General features: G+C 37.1%; 1 protein-coding gene across 19 annotated transcripts in view; it reads right to left on the bottom strand.

Moving 5' to 3' along the window:
- CSNK1G3 (casein kinase 1 gamma 3) overlaps positions 1-18,462 on the bottom strand; it is a 105,136-nt gene that overhangs the window by 44,365 nt on the left and 42,309 nt on the right. For all 19 annotated transcript variants that reach the window (XM_043586378.1, XM_043586424.1, XM_043586469.1 and 16 more), the window contains exons 4-6: positions 17,144-17,213; positions 3,211-3,359; positions 1,416-1,650 (exon numbers count right to left, since the gene is read on the bottom strand). In XM_043586378.1, the coding sequence (XP_043442313.1) occupies positions 1,416-1,650; positions 3,211-3,359; positions 17,144-17,213 (454 nt within the window). The remainder of the gene's footprint in view (positions 1-1,415; positions 1,651-3,210; positions 3,360-17,143; positions 17,214-18,462) is intronic.

Below are 18,462 nucleotides of genomic sequence, written 5' to 3'. Positions count from 1 at the left end.
TAGCAATGAGTATACCCAGTGCCCAAATCTTGGTTTCTACCTAACATTACCCAATAAAAGGAGCTCCAGAGCTACTCGGAAGAAATGTCTGCTTCTGGGCTAGAGCACAGAAACTACAAGGTAAATCTACAATAACTCATTGCACCAGAAAGTAAAGAAGTTCTCGAAGAGTCGTGAGAACAAGCCACAAAGACAGAGCAGTCAGCCAGATGGAACAACCAGTGGCCAAATGTGGGACAGTATGAGTATCAAAATAAATACTGACAGTAAGGTACTATACTGCTGTCAGTACACTAGGAGTCCAGAGTCCACACTGATATAAGTGAATAAACGGGAAAAGAAGTAAAAGCTTTTGGTTACATTAGATTATCAACCAATGAACACACAAGGAATGATAAATTAGAAAATCATTGACGGATGCTAAAACCAGTGGGTAGAATTTAATGGGAACAACATACTTATATTTACATAATCTCAAAAATCTGCTTCCAAATTATTTTTAATTACAAAGGGAAAATAGGAAACTGGTAGGTAGAAGAACTTAGCAGACAGTACCCTAAGCAAGTGACCAAAACTACTTGCAACCAAGTGACATCACATGCCTCCTGACATGATGCACTGACAACCCAGCACTTGTGTATTTGTGCAACAAATGCATATCCAAATATGGTCATGAAGAAATGATCAAACTCAAATTGAGGACAGCCTATAAAATACCCTGTATGTACTCCACAGAAATATGAAGGCCGTGAAACATAAAGAAAAGCAAGGGAGTGTTCTAGATAAAAACAGACTAGAGAGATGTGACAAGTAGATGAAATGCGTGGTCCTGAACTGGATTCTGGACAGGGGGGAAAAAAAAAAAAAGCCTTTAAGAACTCTGTGAGATTGATCTTAGTTTATCCTTTCTATTAATAAGGAACCCCGTTCAAAAAAGTTAAATAATTTGCTCGAAGTCATATAGTTTCTACAGTGAAGAAAACCACTAAGGTATGTACTTTTAGCATTAAATGTACTGGGCAGGATGCCATGTCTCCCTGGCTAGCTGTTATCAGAGAGCCACAGTCTCAATCAAGAATCTTCACACACTAAATTCAGCCACAATTAAGGATTCTCTCATATTCTTTAATAAAAATTATCAAATGCATCAACCTAAATGTATCAAAGTTGAACATTTCGAGTTGTCATATAAAAAACAGACACAGTAAAATAAGAAATTTACCGTTCATTTACTCTAGGGCACCTTACTTTAAAAGAGTTTTATTAAATATAAACTCTAGCTAGACGGGATAAATAAAAATAACAACAGAAGCAAGCGTAAGCCCCCCAAAACTGAACCATAATAACAAATAAAAACTCGCGCTGTTTGCACAGGCACTGAATTCAAATTCCATACTTACAAAAGGTACACATACCTTTTCCTAAATGTGTGTTTATGCTCATATATCTAGCTGTTCCTGTAAGGCTCTTGTGTTCTCTGTATGGTATGTGTTTCTTTGTCTCTGGATCGATATATTCCTTTGCCAAACCAAAATCTATAATATGAATAACTTGCTGGGTTTTGTTTCCTGGTCGTCCTATTAAGAAGTTCTCAGGTTTTACATCTCTGTATATCAAGTTCTTTGAATGGACATACTCCATGCGAGAAATCTTGATTCACAAAAACAACAACAGAAAGAAAGAATGTTTTATTTTAGGCTTTGACTAGCATAAAAAAGCATGATAGACACAAGATGAAATTCTTACAATGAAAACAACATAAAAATCAGAAACTGTCTCAACCCTTTAAAAATAACATGGTATCAGTCTACAGTTTCTCAAATATATATACAGTTATGCCTAAAAGTCTTTGCTTTCAGTATTACTATGATCACTTATAAATCAAGTATTTGAATTTCATGAATGCCTTTCATATTGGTAAGCCTGATTCAGTCAGCACTTACAGATGATGCCACCTCAGACAATCAAAAAGGTTTACTAACTCTTGAACTGAGACGTATAAACAGACATATTCATAAAGTTGCAACTTGTTCTTATCAATTATTCCAATCACCAAGCAACTTTTATAGTTATATTAAAGAAACCTAGAGTCTAAACTGTTAAATGAAAACAACACAGTACCCTTTGGGGTATCTTTCTTTTTCTTTTTTTATAACTTACTCATGTCTTTCCTTAGGTATTAAACATTTTAAAAGATCTTGAAACCAGAAAACTTTGGGATACCACTCTAATGATTATACAGTACACGTTCACATAATATAGTATATATTATATACGATATATAGTATATAGTTAATGTATACATACTATATGTTATATTCACACAATATAGTAATATAGTACACACTGTCACAAAATAGGACATTATAAATAAGAAAATAAAATTGCTTCATTTAGTGATAATAATGGACAACAACACAATGTAAACATATAGCCACTTAGGCCATTTTAGATTGTTAACAAATTCTGGATCACGGTATACAATATTCTATGACCTACACTTTTCATTAATGATATATTACGAGCATTTTCCGGGTTATAAGACATTCTTTTAATACACACTTTTTAATGGCTGGGTACTATTTTATGGCTATGAATAATTTACTCAACTAACCCTATTATTTCTCTCCATTTCGGTTGTTTCCCATTTTATGACAAACATCGTTGCATAAATAGCTTTAAGTACATATGTGAACAGTTCCATAGGATAAATTAATGAGTCAATGGAGAAAAACCATTTTGAGATTTCTGGAACATACTACTGGAGTTGATTTCAAAACTACCTTAAATCATCCTCTTAAGCTGTTTTCCCATAGGCTCCCTGAGATTTCAATAATTTATAAGACTTTCCATTGTTTCTTCTTTTTCTAGGCCATTAGAATTTATGACTAACATTATAAACCCTGTTTCCGAGGGCTCTCTTTCCTAAGCACTCATCAGTGACATGCAAAGAGGGCTGGAAACCATTCTCAAGCTCAGCATTCTGATCTGAAAGCAGTTAACATATTAATTCTTCCACCCAAATAAAATACACTTGGCTCAGTTATTTTAAGTTATTTGCATCCTAAAAAGACAATGGGAGGAAAAGCAGAAACTTCATGAGGTCACGCGTTCTGTAAAGAGAACAGACTTTAACCTTTCAACATAAACGTGGGACCAAACGAACCGCACGGCGGTTCGATCAGCCTCAGAGCCGCCTGCTTGCCTTACCAGCTGGATAGCGATCATGAGAACAGTCTTCAGAGAAAACGTCCTGTCACACAGGTCAAACAAATCTTCCAAACTAGGTCCGAGCAGTTCGAGCACCATGGCGTTGTATTTACCACACGGGCCAAAATAGTAAACTTGAGGTATACCATCTGGGGGGAAAGAAGAAGGATTTTAATTGTTTCCTCATCCTGAATCCCAAACTGCCCTTCCTGGAAAATCAACAAGCAGTTTTAAGCATTTTCTGTGTCTTCAAGAACTGCAGCAATGTGTTCATTTTTTCCATTCGCACACTTAACTCTTCCCGAGCCAATGTTCTCCCTCACTGCACCTTCTCCTGGACGTTCACTGTGTAGCCTGGTTACACCTCTACTGCAGCTCATTACATTATACACAGTGCTCCACTGTGGGTCTCCAACACCGCACCAGACACGGGGGCTGCGCGTCTTAGCCTCATGTTTCCGGGGCCTAGAGAAATGCCTGTCACATAGGAAAGATTCAATTTTTATTTTAACACAGAAGAGACTGCTCTCTTTAATAACCCTGAGGCAAGCATCACGCTGGGCTCACCCGCCAGGATTCTCAACCTCGGGTGCACCCACCCCATCTAATTCCCTCCTTGTGAGTGGGGGTGAGACCCCGGGTTTCACTCTCATGATCAGGTTATGTTATGTGACAAAGGTGAGGTGATGAAGGTCCCACTAGGGGGACGCACACACACACCCACCCAACTTACAAATTTCCCTTTGCCACTGGGAATCACTATTTTGGCGGAAGCCACTCTTGCCAGAGCCAGTCCCGGATGCATGTGTCAGATCTACCCCTCACATGTTGTAAAAGCAGAAAGCAAGTTCAGAAATAGTCAATGAGAAGCTCACTGAAGTGTATTCCAACTCAAAAATGCTACTTTTATTGTGCTCTACGCTGCTTTTATTATGCTGTTAAGAGCCTGGAACCACAATTAAGACATGAAGAGTTCCCAGCTACTAAGCTTTTAAAATTATTCCTACAATGCCTTTTTTCCCCTCTCTGCCACTGACAGTTGTTAATCTTTATACTCTTAATTTAGCAATCTCTAGTATCTCCTACGCTCTGGCTTGTTGCTTCTGATCTGTAGGAGGCAAGAGAACCAGATCATCAAGCTTGTTAGGACTATATACGGAATGTAAAAATAAACACGTTCTGAAGCTCTTCAATGAAAGGACTGTCAAAGAGCTTTTCGACTTCCTTCTGAGTCATCACCTACACTCCTACTAATTGAAGTGGTTGTGAAATGATCGCTCAATAAGGTAGCAATATATTTTGGTTTATTAAATGACTGATTTATTCAAATGTGTTCAAAGGTTTCCAAGAATAGAAAATCATGTAAGAAATCTCACTGTCTTAATTCAACAAGTGCTTACTGAATATCCAATACATCCTTGCGGGACTAGGAGGAACATTAGGGATTAAGAGTGGACAAGACACCACAATCAAGGATAATTTAGCCCAGGGACGCAAGTTCAGGTTAACATTCTAAAATCCACCAACGTAACTCATCAGAGTAACAGAATAAATACGAAAAACCAGTCATCATCTTAATAGAGATGGAGAAAGCATCTGCGAATCTGGAACAGAAGGTAACTTCCTCCACCTGGTAAAGGACATCTAAGAGAACTCTCAGCTACCATCATATTTAATGGTGAAAGACTGAATGCTTTCCATTTGTGACTGAGAGTAAGACAAAGATGTTCACTTTTACCTCTTGCATTTAACAGTGCAATGAAGTTAAAAAAAAAAAAGAGGAAAGAAAGAAAGAAAGAAAGAAAGAAAGAAAGAAAGAAAGAAAGAAAGACAGACATTCTAGGAAACAGAGTCTCTCCTATTTTAAGAAAAAGTGAAATAGGGGCGCCTGGGTGGCTCAGTCAGTTGAGCATGGGACTTCAGCTCAGGTCATGATCTCACAGTCCGTGGGTTTGAGCCCCGCATCGGGCTCTGTGCTGACAGCTCAGAGCCTGGAGACTGCTTCGGATTCCACGTCTCCCTCTCTCTCCCATGTCTCCCCTGCTTGTGCTCGTGCTCTGACTCTCTCTCTCAAAAATAAACATTAAAAAAATTTTTTTTTTAAAGAAAGAAAAAGTGAAATAATTACTCATTCCTATTTGTTACCAATAATAAAATTCAAGCTTTCACGTAAAAAACGTATTTTGGCTAAATTCATTTCTGCCAGGATGACCTTTGAAAGCTTCCCAATACTAAAAAGAGAAAAACACACGGGGTGCCCAGGTGACTCAGTCAGTTAAGCATTGACTCTTGATTTCTGCTCAAGTCACGATCTCAAGGTTCATGCACTCACAATGCTGTGGAGCCTGCTTGAGACTGTCTCTTTCCTTCGATAGATAGATAGATAGATAGATAGATAGATAGAGATAGGTATAGATAGATAAAAATTTTATATTAATTAAAAAAATAAAAAGAGAAAAACACAGTACCTTTTTTCTGATGAAACTGTAGTGACAGTAATTATTATGACCTAATTGTTAGGTAATAAATATGGCGATATTTGAAAATCTGTTTCAGTAAACCAGTTATGTTCCCAGTCACCAATGCATGTATTTACAAAATCATGCACAGGTAAATGATCTTGTTAAAGTACAAGGGATTTTAATGTAAGAAAGAGTAGGAAAAGTTGTTTTGTTTTGTTTTGTTTTGATGTCTACTAACTCTACACTGCAACTTTAAGAAACTATCACTGGTCAAGTTTTAGTATAGTATCAGAAGAGTATTTATAATTTAAAAGCTAATTAACCGAGATTTACAAAGTTGTGAGTTAAAAACTTGATTGGGGAGAACATGAATTGGGATGTTTTTGGAGGAAAAGTGCCCTAACGTTTTCAAAATAAGCAAATGTATGCATACAACTATGTTCAAGCTGCATGGTTGTTAACAGTGTAAAAAAAAAAAAAAAAAAGCAACTGGGAACCACCTACACATTCATCAACCCCCCCGACGAATTAAACCAATTATGTCATACCCATACTGTGGAACATAACACAACCTTTAACTACCTTTAGAGAAAACTGTGAAGGGCAAACTTCTGCTACTGTTATGATTCTAAAGTGATCAATTAATTTTGTTGTTTACAACAGCCATACATTACTTTTAAAATAAAATGTCTTTAATGACTCATTAAACACACATATGCAAACATACTAGAAGGAAAAACCACAAAGCTAACCGTGATTACTGGAAGCACAGTTGATGTCTCCCTCCATTTTTATATTTTTTTGAACTTTTCCAAACTGTTAAGAAGAACACATGCTATTTTTTGCAACCAGGAATAAAATGCTCATGATTTGGATTCTTCTGGGACCGTGAAGAAAAACTTGAATTGTTAAAAGATTTAGGCTACGTTTATTTAATCCGCGAACTGTCACTGAGCGAGAAGTAGTTCTCAAAATGGTCTCCCCAACGCTGAAAGTTACATAGGTTTACCCCTACTCTTATCAACCATTAGCTTCATTCTGGAGCTCCTAGAAACAAAGCAAGGGATACCCGTTGGGACTCTGTGGCCCTATAATCTAAGTTTGACTTCCCCTGCCTTCCCACCACACCTCACTAACAAAAAGAACAGTTTCGAAGGCTCAGATTTACTCTGCCTCATTTTGAACTCCTCTAAGGCTGCATCTCAAAAATTTCTACTCTAGTTCTGCCATCCAAGCTGCCAACTTCTCTTCTGATCCAACCTTCCAATCTCCTCTTACCAAACTATCTCTATTAAGCATGATGCGAAATTTATAATTATTCACACACAATTTCTCCTAGATGGGGAAAGGCATGCATAAGTAAATCTGCTCTGCTCTGCTTCAGATAAGCCAACTCGGCCGTGGGGAGGAGAATTACTGCATACCAACCATGTACATTCAATCAAGCTATTTACATAAAACACCTTTGTATTTCTATAGTAATACCATGACAAAGATCAGTAAAGGGACAAAAATTGCTTCAGGTTTCTCCAAAATTTCCTTTCTTTAATAGTTTCAAAGCGTTTCAAAAGAATGTATCTCTAACTTACCCAAGATGGCTAAATTCCATACACAGTATTACATTTCACTGAGTAAATTGAACAGACACTGAGTCTTCAATTTGAATGAAAATACCTCAGCTTTATCACATAACATAATTTTACCTTCAAATATGAGTCAGCACAGATGGCGAATAATAAAAGATAATCAACTCTAAATGACTCCTTAAGATACATAAGGTTCTATAAACCAATGAGTGTAGAAACTTCTCAGGTAAGTATTAATAACGTATTTCAACATGAATCTCATGTCACTGAAGGACAAAATCAAAAGCTGTATTTTTTTTTTTTTGTAAATCAACAACATAAAGCAAACACTGTAAAGGTCAAACTAGAATTTCATTTCCCAGGACAAGTCTGGGCAGTTTTCTAACACTGAGCAAACAAATTAAATTGCTAGGAGTTAGGAAACATTGCAAATAACAAACAGGGGCTGGGGAGTACCCTAAGCAAAAATAAAACACCACCACCACAGCCAATATGAGTATGGAAAGCAAGACCACAGGAAAGAGGGTTTCTGGAAGAAAGACAGGTGAAGGAAAAGAGGGCGCAGAAGGAGAGGACACAGGGCAGAAAGAAGGCTTAGCAGGAATAGTAAGAAAGGGGTTAAGTTACTAACCCCTTTATCAAAGTATCAAAGTATCTTGATCAAAGTATCTGGGGACTGAATCGCATGAATGCAATCCAACCGAAGGGCAAGAGCAAGCATGGTCTTACAACCAGTGAATTTTCAAGTATAAACGTATATGTCACACAATTCTAAAATTACTTCTGAGACTACCATAAAGAGCCACCTATAAAGGGCCATCCACTGTGAATTTACGAATGTCAGTTCTGATAACTTCCAATATCACTCATGCTTACTGGCAGCCCTCATTTACAAGACAAGTATACTTTTTTTTTCTCCAAGAGAATTTGAAGAATGGGCAAGAATACAAAATTCACGTATTATTTGAAAATACAATCTCACCCACAGTTTCCCAAAATTAATTTCATTAAACACTTCATTATTTTATAGTTCAGCTATTTCCATGACAAAACAATATTAATTAATTCAAGTCACAACATTAGGAGGTCTAACAAACACTCTTAAAGACTGCGTAGTACTTTGTGCCACGTGGTCAAGTACTTCAGTTCCCTCTAGTTGGGTGACAGTGTAGCCTGTCATTAAAAGAAGGAATATCATGACGTTTCTTTCCATTTTCCATTTTCATATTGTTCATCTAGGAAGGATCAGAACAAAAGCATTCAGGCTCTGACTGGGAAATTTCAACCCCACAGAGGTGACTAAGAAAACCTAAAATCTGATTAGAAATACTATAGAGAATTATCACATAGAAAACTTCCTTTTCCAAAGAAGTTTTACTTTAAGGCATTCTTAACCTTGAAGATAAAGGCTTATATCTCAAGTCGGTAGCTCTCAACATGTGGTTTGGAGATACGTAGGGGAATGGATGGGTGGTCCATGAAACCCTTTCAGGTCACTGACATCAAAATTATTTTTATAATAATACTAAGATGTCATTTACCTTTTTCACTCTTATTCTCTCACAAGCGAACAGGCTAATTTTGTAGAGACTATATGACATGCGATATGGCAACAGACTGAATAACGAAGATGACAGGAGAATCTAGGTGTGTTCTCATAAGCCAGATATTAAAGAAGTGTGCAAATTTGTAAAACAAGGGCACTTTTCTCACAGTTTTTTGATTTGGAAAATATGGTTGGTTGGGATTTTAAAACATTAGTGCCATTTTAAAATGAATTAATATACCAGTGTTTTTATATTTGTTTTAATTTCTCATGGGGTAAATAATAGCTCTACCTCACAACAACTAAAGTTCTCTGGGATCTTCAAGAAGTTTCAATTGTAAAAAAGGATCCTGAGACCCAGAAGTTTGAGAATCGCTGACCCAACTGAACACCAAGCTCTGATCTGAACGGCAGGTGCAATGAGTTCCAGACTTGGCAAAGAGTGGTTCCGTTAAATACTACAGCACCCAGCACCCACATTTAGTAATAAAATTCTAGTAATAAACCCCAAATGAAATAAAGCCACCGCACTGTAAAGAGAAAAAAAAAAAAATAGTCCTTCCTGTGACAATTCTATTTAAAAATTCTGACATTATTCAAAATGTTAAAGAACAATAAAAAAAAAATACCACCTGGGGCGCCTGGGTGGCGCAGTCGGTTAAGCGTCCGACTTCAGCCAGGTCACGATCTCGCGGTCCGGGAGTTCGAGCCCCGCGTCAGGCTCTGGGCTGATGGCTCAGAGCCTGGAGCCTGTTTCCGATTCTGTGTCTCCCTCTCTCTCTGCCCCTCCCCCGTTCATGCTCTGTCTCTCTCTGTCCCAAAAATAAAAATAAAACGTTGAAAAAAAAAAAAAATAACACCTACAAACAAGTAGTTATTTTTCATTATATTGAATATTGAATGTTATATGAATAATGAATAAAATCACATTCATTATGTTATATTTTATTATTCATTATTCACTTATTATCCTCTGGGCCTAAATAATTAAGGAAAAAATAAGATTTCTGTATCATTTTCACCTCCAACCTTCCAGTTTACAAACTTTTTTCTCACCATGTGCTACTTTATATTTAAATCAAAAATAAAAATGAAGGGGCACCTGGGTGGCTCAGTCGGTTAAGCATCCGATGTTGGCTCAGGTCACAATCTCAAGGTTTGTGGGTTTGAGCCCCGTGCAGGCTCTGTGCTGACAGCTCAGAGCCTGGAGCCTGCTTCGAATTCTGTGTCTCCCTCTCTCTGCCCCTCCCCCTCTCACACTCTGTCTCTCTCTCAAACATAAGCAAACATTTAAAACAAGGAAATAAAAAAATCATCCTATTGTTTTTTGTTTTTTGTTTTCTTTTAAATTTTTTTTTCAACGTTTTTTATTTATTTTTGGGACAGAGAGAGACAGAGCATGAACGGGGGAGGGGCAGAGAGAGAGGGAGACACAGAATCGGAAACAGGCTCCAGGCTCTGAGCCATCAGCCCAGAGCCCGACCCGGGGCTCGAACTCACGGACCGCGAGATCGTGACCTGGCTGAAGTCGGACGCTTAACCGACTGCGCCACCCAGGCGCCCCCATCCTATTGTTTTTAATGGCTTTGCATTTTCAATCTTTTACTCTTACGTAGAGAAATTTAAAAATGAGGCTGTATCGTAGAAAATTAAACCCATCACCATTTAGTCCTACCCTATTCCAAGGTACGGATTTATTTAAAATTCTTATGTCACTAAAAATGCTCTAATTACCACACACCATACAACCACCCTAATACCTGCACCAGGTAAACCAAACTGAAACCACTATCAGTTAACCCTTCTTTCTTACACTGATAGTACATAGCATTCTTTACAAACAGACCTTCTCCATCAACTATAATGACTTTAACACAAAAACTGTGTACGCTTCTATGCAAAGTAGCAATGTACATATGCAGTCACGTACAAATCGGTAAAAGTTCAGCAATGCGTAACTTACAGAAATTCCCATACAAAGAAGCCTCTACAGGGAACAGAAGTATTACGTGCACTTAAGATGTCTTCTGAAATCAAGCAAGCAGAGACAGAGAAGGGAACTCTCAGAAGCTGCTACGTCGACTGTCCCCTACGTGAGCTGAGATGACGTCTACTCTAACCACTGACCCACCGCTAGAGTGTTCTTCACGATTTTCATTAATACCAAAATACAACAGGCGATGTTCTCATTAGTTTATTCACTTAACTGCCATGGTCTTTTACAATGTTCTCTTTGTTTTCTCAGACACGAGATTACACAGAAAGAGGAAAATTTCTTAAATTTCTTGAAAACAGACAAACTCTAAGAATCAGGCTTTTAAAGAATTAAAGGAATTTTAGATATTAGCCAATGTATATAGCCAGGTTTCAAGGTTTGACCCTAATACAACCTTTCTTAAAAGTACTATGATCAAATGTCCATACATTATGGAATCACCAACAGTCTTTTAGCTAGCAGACAGACCCTATAAATAGTTTGGAAAAGGATGTGCAAATGGAGGCATCTATACACCAGAGCAAAACACAGAGGGCACATCTAAATCCTGACTTAACAAGGCACAAACAGAGAAGGCACAGGGGTCAGTATAAGGCAGGAAAACAAGCCTTTTAAAGTAACAGCTCTCAGAAGGCGGTATTATGAAGCGGTATAATTTTGAAACAGCCACCGATGCCATTATCAAATTACTGTTTAGAACTACACAGTTCAGGGCACATCAAAAGTCAAGACACTAACTTAGAAACGATGATTTAACATAAGCATAGTCTCAAATAGTATATTTAATATCATCTCTATACTTACAGAGTTGCCAACAACAGTAATTTATAACAGAAAAAAAGATTATTCTACTTCTTTTGGGAAGTAACAGTTTATGACAAAATAAGGTTATTTTACCATTATAAAGGTATCAGTTAATAGAGAAATTCTGAGGAACAAATAATTGCAACGTTTCCCCCAACATAGCTCATTAAAACCAACTGACGGAAGGAAATAACATAAAGAAGGAATACTCAGAATCACTGTTCATCAAAGGAAATCTCTCCATCAATTTCAAAATATACTCCAGGCATTCTCATGAAGTATCAACAATTCAACTGAACTTTTTCTCAAATAAATAAAAAAATAAATTATTCAAATGATTAAAAACCTATGCTTCTCTGGAAAGTGATTATTTTTAGATGGCTGAATGGTACAGTTCAGTTAATTAGATAACGATCTGCATATCTCCTTGGTTTACCATTTCCATTCATTTAAAGAATACTTATCATTGATTTTTTTCCTTCTGTTTCTAGATCCCTAAAATGAGGAATTAAAATTACCTAGAGAAAAATTCAAATGAAATAAACTTAAAAAAAATTTTTTGAAACTGTATGGCTATGTTTCTATATCAGAAATGAAACTCAAAATTTAATAACATAACAATCTTTCATAATATTGGAATATCAAACTTTCAACATCAATCATACAAGTTTAAAAAAGCTACAGGAAATTTTGGACGTTACATATCATAACTTCACATCTTATAAGAAAAAACAGTCTTTCTCATTTAAGAATTTATCATTTCAACCATTTACCAAGGACCTACAATTGTCAAGCATTTTGCTCAGTTTCAAGGATAAAAAAGCAAATATAGCATTTCACTGCCCTCAAAGAGTTCATAGGTCAGTGGAAGAGACAGACACAAGCAAATAATCACATCACATAATACGATACAAAACTAAAGATATGTTCAAAATAATTTCAGGTCAAAACATAAGCATTTCTGGAGAGAAACCGAGGTCAGAAAATGCATTGCAAAAGAGGTGACATTTAGCGAGGGCCTGAAGAAAGAAGGAATTCATTGAGAAAGAAAGACATTCCACGAAGGAGAATACAGGCAGATGAAAATAATAAGATCTATTCAAGGAAGAGTACGTTCAGTGCAACCAAAAAGTGGATTAGTAGAAAAGAGAAAAAAGTTCGGACTTTACACTAAATGATAGGACAGAATTCTGTGATCATCCCAAAAGGCTTAAATCAAAGACAACCAACATTCTCACTTGGAATGGGTGTGCCACTAACGGAACAAGATAATCCAGAAGAGCAAACAGTTCTCTGGAAAGAGAGAAAAATCACTGGAAAAGGAGAAAAGAAGGGAGGGACTGAAAATCTACGTATAAAAAATATCTGATTCCACTATGGATATACAGGTGTGAGTAGATTTTAAGAATGGAAGCAGGAGATAAAGAATTAGAAGTTATCCTTATTTAGAAAGCAATTTCATCCTTTTCTCCCTCCCTCCTGTTACAAAAACTTCCAGGACCGTAAGGATGAAAGCCACATACGAAACACAGGAGCAGGAAGCTAACGAGAGTAGATTCCTCACTTTTGGGAAGCTGTATCAACGTCAGAATCGTCTACCTCCAACTCTTTGTTTATTTTCCCTCACAGAACATCCCCTGACTTGTTTAAACTACTGTCGTCATGATTTTTGTTATCGACTGTCAAATTCATTCGTGCCCAATGCAGGGGTCAGCATGGTTTCCTCCCCGTTCCTCTTCTCACGTGACACTCTACCCGAGCGGGAGACCTCATCCATTCCCTTGGCTTTAGAAACCGCCTATGTGCTGATTACTGCTAAATCTCAACCCTCATTTTACCCAATAAATGCTGAGCATCTGTGACAAAATAAGGCTATTCGATACATTACATTTTCGCTACCGCAGAAAGTGATAATGGTATAAAACAATATTCTAATCCCATGGAAAGCTGAGTAGTAACCTGTCAGCCGTACACACTGCAGTCAAGTGGTACAGTCCCACTGTATGTACAGAACAGATTCAGTGAACAAATAATAGAGAAAAGAGGGATGTTTTCAGGGAAACTAGAGAAAGAGAAAGACTTACCGGAGGCTCAAAATCCAGACAGGCAGAACTAGATACGCTATAGATGTTTTCACATCTCACTAAGTGATTCTGAGTAAATCCACCTTTTGACTTCTGCTTTTACTGTGGTAAGGCATACATAATATAAAATTTGTTCTTTTTAGCCATTTTTTAAGTATACGGTTCAGGGCCGTGAGGTAAATATTCACAAGTACTGTGGAACCACCATCACTGTCCATCTCCAGAACTTTCTCATCACCTCACACTGAAACTCCATACCCATTAAATAATATTTTCCCATTCCCCCATCCCTCAGCCCCTGGCAACCACCATTCTGCTGTCTGTCTCTATGAACCTGACTCTCTAGGTACTTCAAATACGCGAAGTCATACGGTATTTGTCCTTTGACGAGCTTACTTTGTTTAGCCTAATGTCCTCAAGGCTCATCTATCTCGTAGCATGTGTCCAAACACACCACATTTCATTCATCCAGTGATGGACACTTAGGCTGTTTCCCCACTTTGGCTATCGCGAATAATGCTATGAATGTAGGGGTACAAACCTCTGTTAGCATGCAATCTTTGGCATATATAACAAGAAGGGGAATTGCTGCATCAGATGGGAATTCCATCCTTAATTTTTTTTGAGGACCAGTCATACTATTTTCCATATCGTCTGCAGCTGTACCATTTTACATTCCCACCGGCAACGCATGAAGATTTCATGTTTCCACATTCACACCAACACTTGTTTACCGGTCTTTGTTTGTTTCTCATTTGTTTGATAAGAGCCATTCTATGGGTGTGGAGTGGTCTATCTTTGTAGTTTTGATTTACGTTTCCCTAATGATTAGTGACACTGAGCATCTTTTCAGCTGTTTATTGGCCATCTGTGTATCTTTGGAGAAATGTCTACTCAAGCCCTGTGCCCACTTTTGAACTGGATTGTTTGTATTCCTGTGCTCAAGTTTTAGGAGTTCTTTAAACAGTCTGGATATTGAGTTAATAACCTATTTTTAAAGAGAACACTAACAAGCAAGCTACTACTCAAATAAAATACCAGGAGGGAGTTAAATTACTTTGAATGATTCATTTTTGATTAAGAGGAGTCTGAAAAGATAATCAAGTATCAATCCCAAAATCAAACTATTTTAAAATCATGGGTCTCTCCCCAAACAATTAAACTTTAGTTTTTCTACAGAGCTCACATGTGTACTCAAAGATGTTTTTAAAATTCGTGGCTGATAAAATACTACCTAGGAACCAAAACTCACATGATTCACATAAATCGCTCAAGAATATTCCTATTTGTCAGCTTCATGCAATACCACTCAGATTTCAACCTATGTAAATGCTACGCCATGGAGCACAGGGGACACCCTGATAAATACAGACTGTCCGCAACATGGTAGCCCCTGCTCACTGTGGAACACTGCAGTCCTTTGGCATTCAAGTGGTAGAGACATAGGTTTCATTTTTATTACTACTCTGACATAATTTCTAAAGGTAAAAAAGGCAAAGAATATAATAATAAAAGGGTGCCTTTGGTATTCAATTCAATGACTCCCTGCACTCTAAAGTGACTTATTCATTCTTACCTAATTAAAGTGTTCAATCCTATTTTTCCAAATGATAGTTTTACTACTTAAGTAATGATAGATCTATTGTCTTTATTGGCCCAGCATCCAATCTTCCTTCTGATTAACACCTCAGCTTTGCATTCGGCAACCACCTCACCCCATTCTCAGTCCCTGAGTTTCAGGTAGCTCCTGAAATGAGCATAAGATCTAAGTCTGGGAAATCAAATTCATAGTGATTAGAATGAAGAAAGGCACAGGACACAAAATAAGACAGATTCAGTCCTAAATCTTCTGCTAGAATTCTTAGGAAAGGAATGCTATTATAATTGCTAAGTTAGGCTAATGGTAATCACCTCTGCTATCTCATAAAAAGAGCCAAGGAGAAAATGAAGCTTCCACACACACAAAAAGGCAGAGCACAGACACAAACTCAAGAATGTCCCTGATCAAAGTATTTGAAGTCCTGGACACAATAATGTCTTAATATATTGGTCCCTTCCCTGAATTTCCAAGATATGAGCCAATAAAGCCTTTTTTTTTCCCCCACTTCGCTTCTGAGAGCTTTCTATCACGCTTGCTAGTCCTAACTAATATGTACAGATTCACTTAGAATTAGTTTTATCTTCCTATTCTTTAAATCCCTCAGTCATCAGTGAAAATTTTGATAACTCCTGGAGGACTATTTGTATCAGACTTAAAAATGCATTACAAGAAGTCAATAGTGATAAAAACATTAATACAAAATGTGAACTCATCGTCCCCATAATGACTACTCATTTGAAAAGTATGCTCTTAGAAAAAAAGAATGTGCAACATGAATAATGTGTTAAGAAGTGCTCAACTCTATCAACTAAAATGTAAACACGTGCGTATAAAAAGACACATGGGGAAAAAAAACCACATTCTACTAAATCCAGGGCAACAAAATATCCCTACCTGGTAAGAAACCACACATACAAGAATCATTATAGTTAGCAGAATAGATGTGAACAGAGAAAGTATAGCTGTGAGAAGCTTCTCCATAAAGGAAATGCAACATACTATGGGAAAATTTCTCATTACTTTTTGCAACCGCAAAAAATAATCTATTCTCACTAATTTTAGACTTTCTATAAAAATACACCTGTATTAATTTCCTACAGCCAATATAATTATTGCATGCTTGTGGCTTAAAAGAGCAATTTATTTGGTCACAGATCTGGAGGCCAGAAATCCGAAATCAGTCTCGCCAGGTTGAGTCCAGGTGTTAACAGGGGCGCATCCCCGCTGGAGGTTCAAGGGAGAATCCTAGAAGGCTGTTCCAGGTTTTCGTGGCTGCCAGCATTCCCTGTTTATGGCTCTATCACTCTAATCTCTGCCTCTGTAGCCACTTAGCCTTTTCCTCTTCTATGTATGTAAAATGTCCCTCTGCCTCTGGTTCACAAGGACATTTATGACTGTGTTCAGGGCCATGGAGATAATCCAGAATAATCTACCCATCGCAAGATCCTTAACTTCATCATTCCTGCAGAGGTGAACTTACAGGTTCCAAGGATTATGATATGGATCTCTTCTCTGGGACCATTTTTCAGCCTACCACTATGTGCTAAGCCATTTTAATAAGTGTGATGTCACCAAAAAGGCTAAGGATATTAGCTATACGCAGCTTGTATTCTCAAATTAAATTTTTTTCACAATGTTCTCTATTCATATTAGCACCAACACAGTCAGCTCCAAAAATGTCGTAAGTAAAATAACAAGAGAACATTAACAGTCTAGTAAGGAAGTGTCTCGTAAGCATAGCCTTAAGAAGTGATTCATTTTCACCAAATTTAAAATACTATTCTTTGAAACCAAAGAGTTATTAATCATGACAACTCATTTTATTACAAATTTAAAAATTAATGTAAGACTTTACCTCCAGATCCTAGCTGCTTGTAGAATCTGTATTCCAAATGTAGTTGCGGTGCTCTGGATTTCATGGGCTCCTAATTAAAAAATCAACAAAAATAACAAAAAAATATTTAAGTTACTAAAAGATCACTAAGTCCCTATTCGAAATGTTCCAAATCTTGGTACCAACTCTTACATACTTGAACATTCTACTAGGCAGCTTTTTCTAAAGTTAGAACCAAATAAAAATGAACTTTGCATTCAATTAAAATCAATTGATGCCATACATGTACATAAGGTTAAGCGGCTATTAGATGAGGCAGTAAGGAAATCTATGTTTGACTCTTTGACCCTAAAGGAAAATAGACTCTGAACATTCACGACTAGGGAAATGGTAGCCCTTACTCTTTCTCCTGTTCCCGGGAATTCACCTCTGAACTGTGTATTTCTCACGTAATGCTTCTAGGGTTAAAGGGAACTATAGACAAGTAGGAAAGAACAAGGGTGAAAATATCAAACTTTCCACAGGAGCGATAATATATTTTTAAATTTTTTTAGCTACGGTATAGCTTATAATAAAACACACCATTTGGGAGCATTAGGTCCGAGAGCTTAGTTAACTATACATACTCCTGCAACCACCACCTCAAAAAACCTCTAGAACATTCCCATCATCCCTCCCTCAGACGTAATCACTTTTGGACTTCTGTCACCTTTGGATGAGTTTTGTCTGTTGTTGGATTTGATATAAATGACATTATGTTTTATATGTGTCTGGTTTTTTTCACTCAACATAATGTTTTTGAGACTTTACACACAGAGAAACAACGTAAGCAGAAGCAACAGAAATTTTAGACATAAGAAATAAATAATAAAGGTAGGAAAACATCTGGAGGACACTACAAAGCAGAGTAACAGGAAATCTGTACCAGACCCAATAGTAAAGTATAACAAAGTAACAAGATTTGAAGAAAATCAACAGAATCTCAAAAATATTTTTAAAGCTTCCATAACCAAAATAATAAACTCAGTCTGCCAGCAGATTAATACAACAGAAGAGAGAAGTAGGAAACTCGAAGATACACGGAAAAACATCTACAGAACTAAAACATGATGTAGAATGCATCTATGTAAATCATATGGAATGCAATATGAAAGAAGAAAAATGGAAAATACACACACACACACACACACACACACCATGAGAGATCTGGACAATACAATGAAAAGGTCTAACAGACATTTGATAAGAGTCTCAGGAGGAAAGAAGAGAGACAAGGGAGCAGAGGCAGTTAAGTGAAGAAACAACTGCTGTGAATCTGCAAGAACTGATGAAACACAACA

Source organism: Prionailurus bengalensis, chromosome A1, assembly GCF_016509475.1.
Source record: "Prionailurus bengalensis isolate Pbe53 chromosome A1, Fcat_Pben_1.1_paternal_pri, whole genome shotgun sequence".
Lineage (NCBI taxonomy): Eukaryota > Metazoa > Chordata > Mammalia > Carnivora > Felidae > Prionailurus > Prionailurus bengalensis.
The sequence above is the reverse complement of the archived record's forward strand: the minus strand, read 5'-3'. Positions and strand labels throughout refer to the sequence as shown.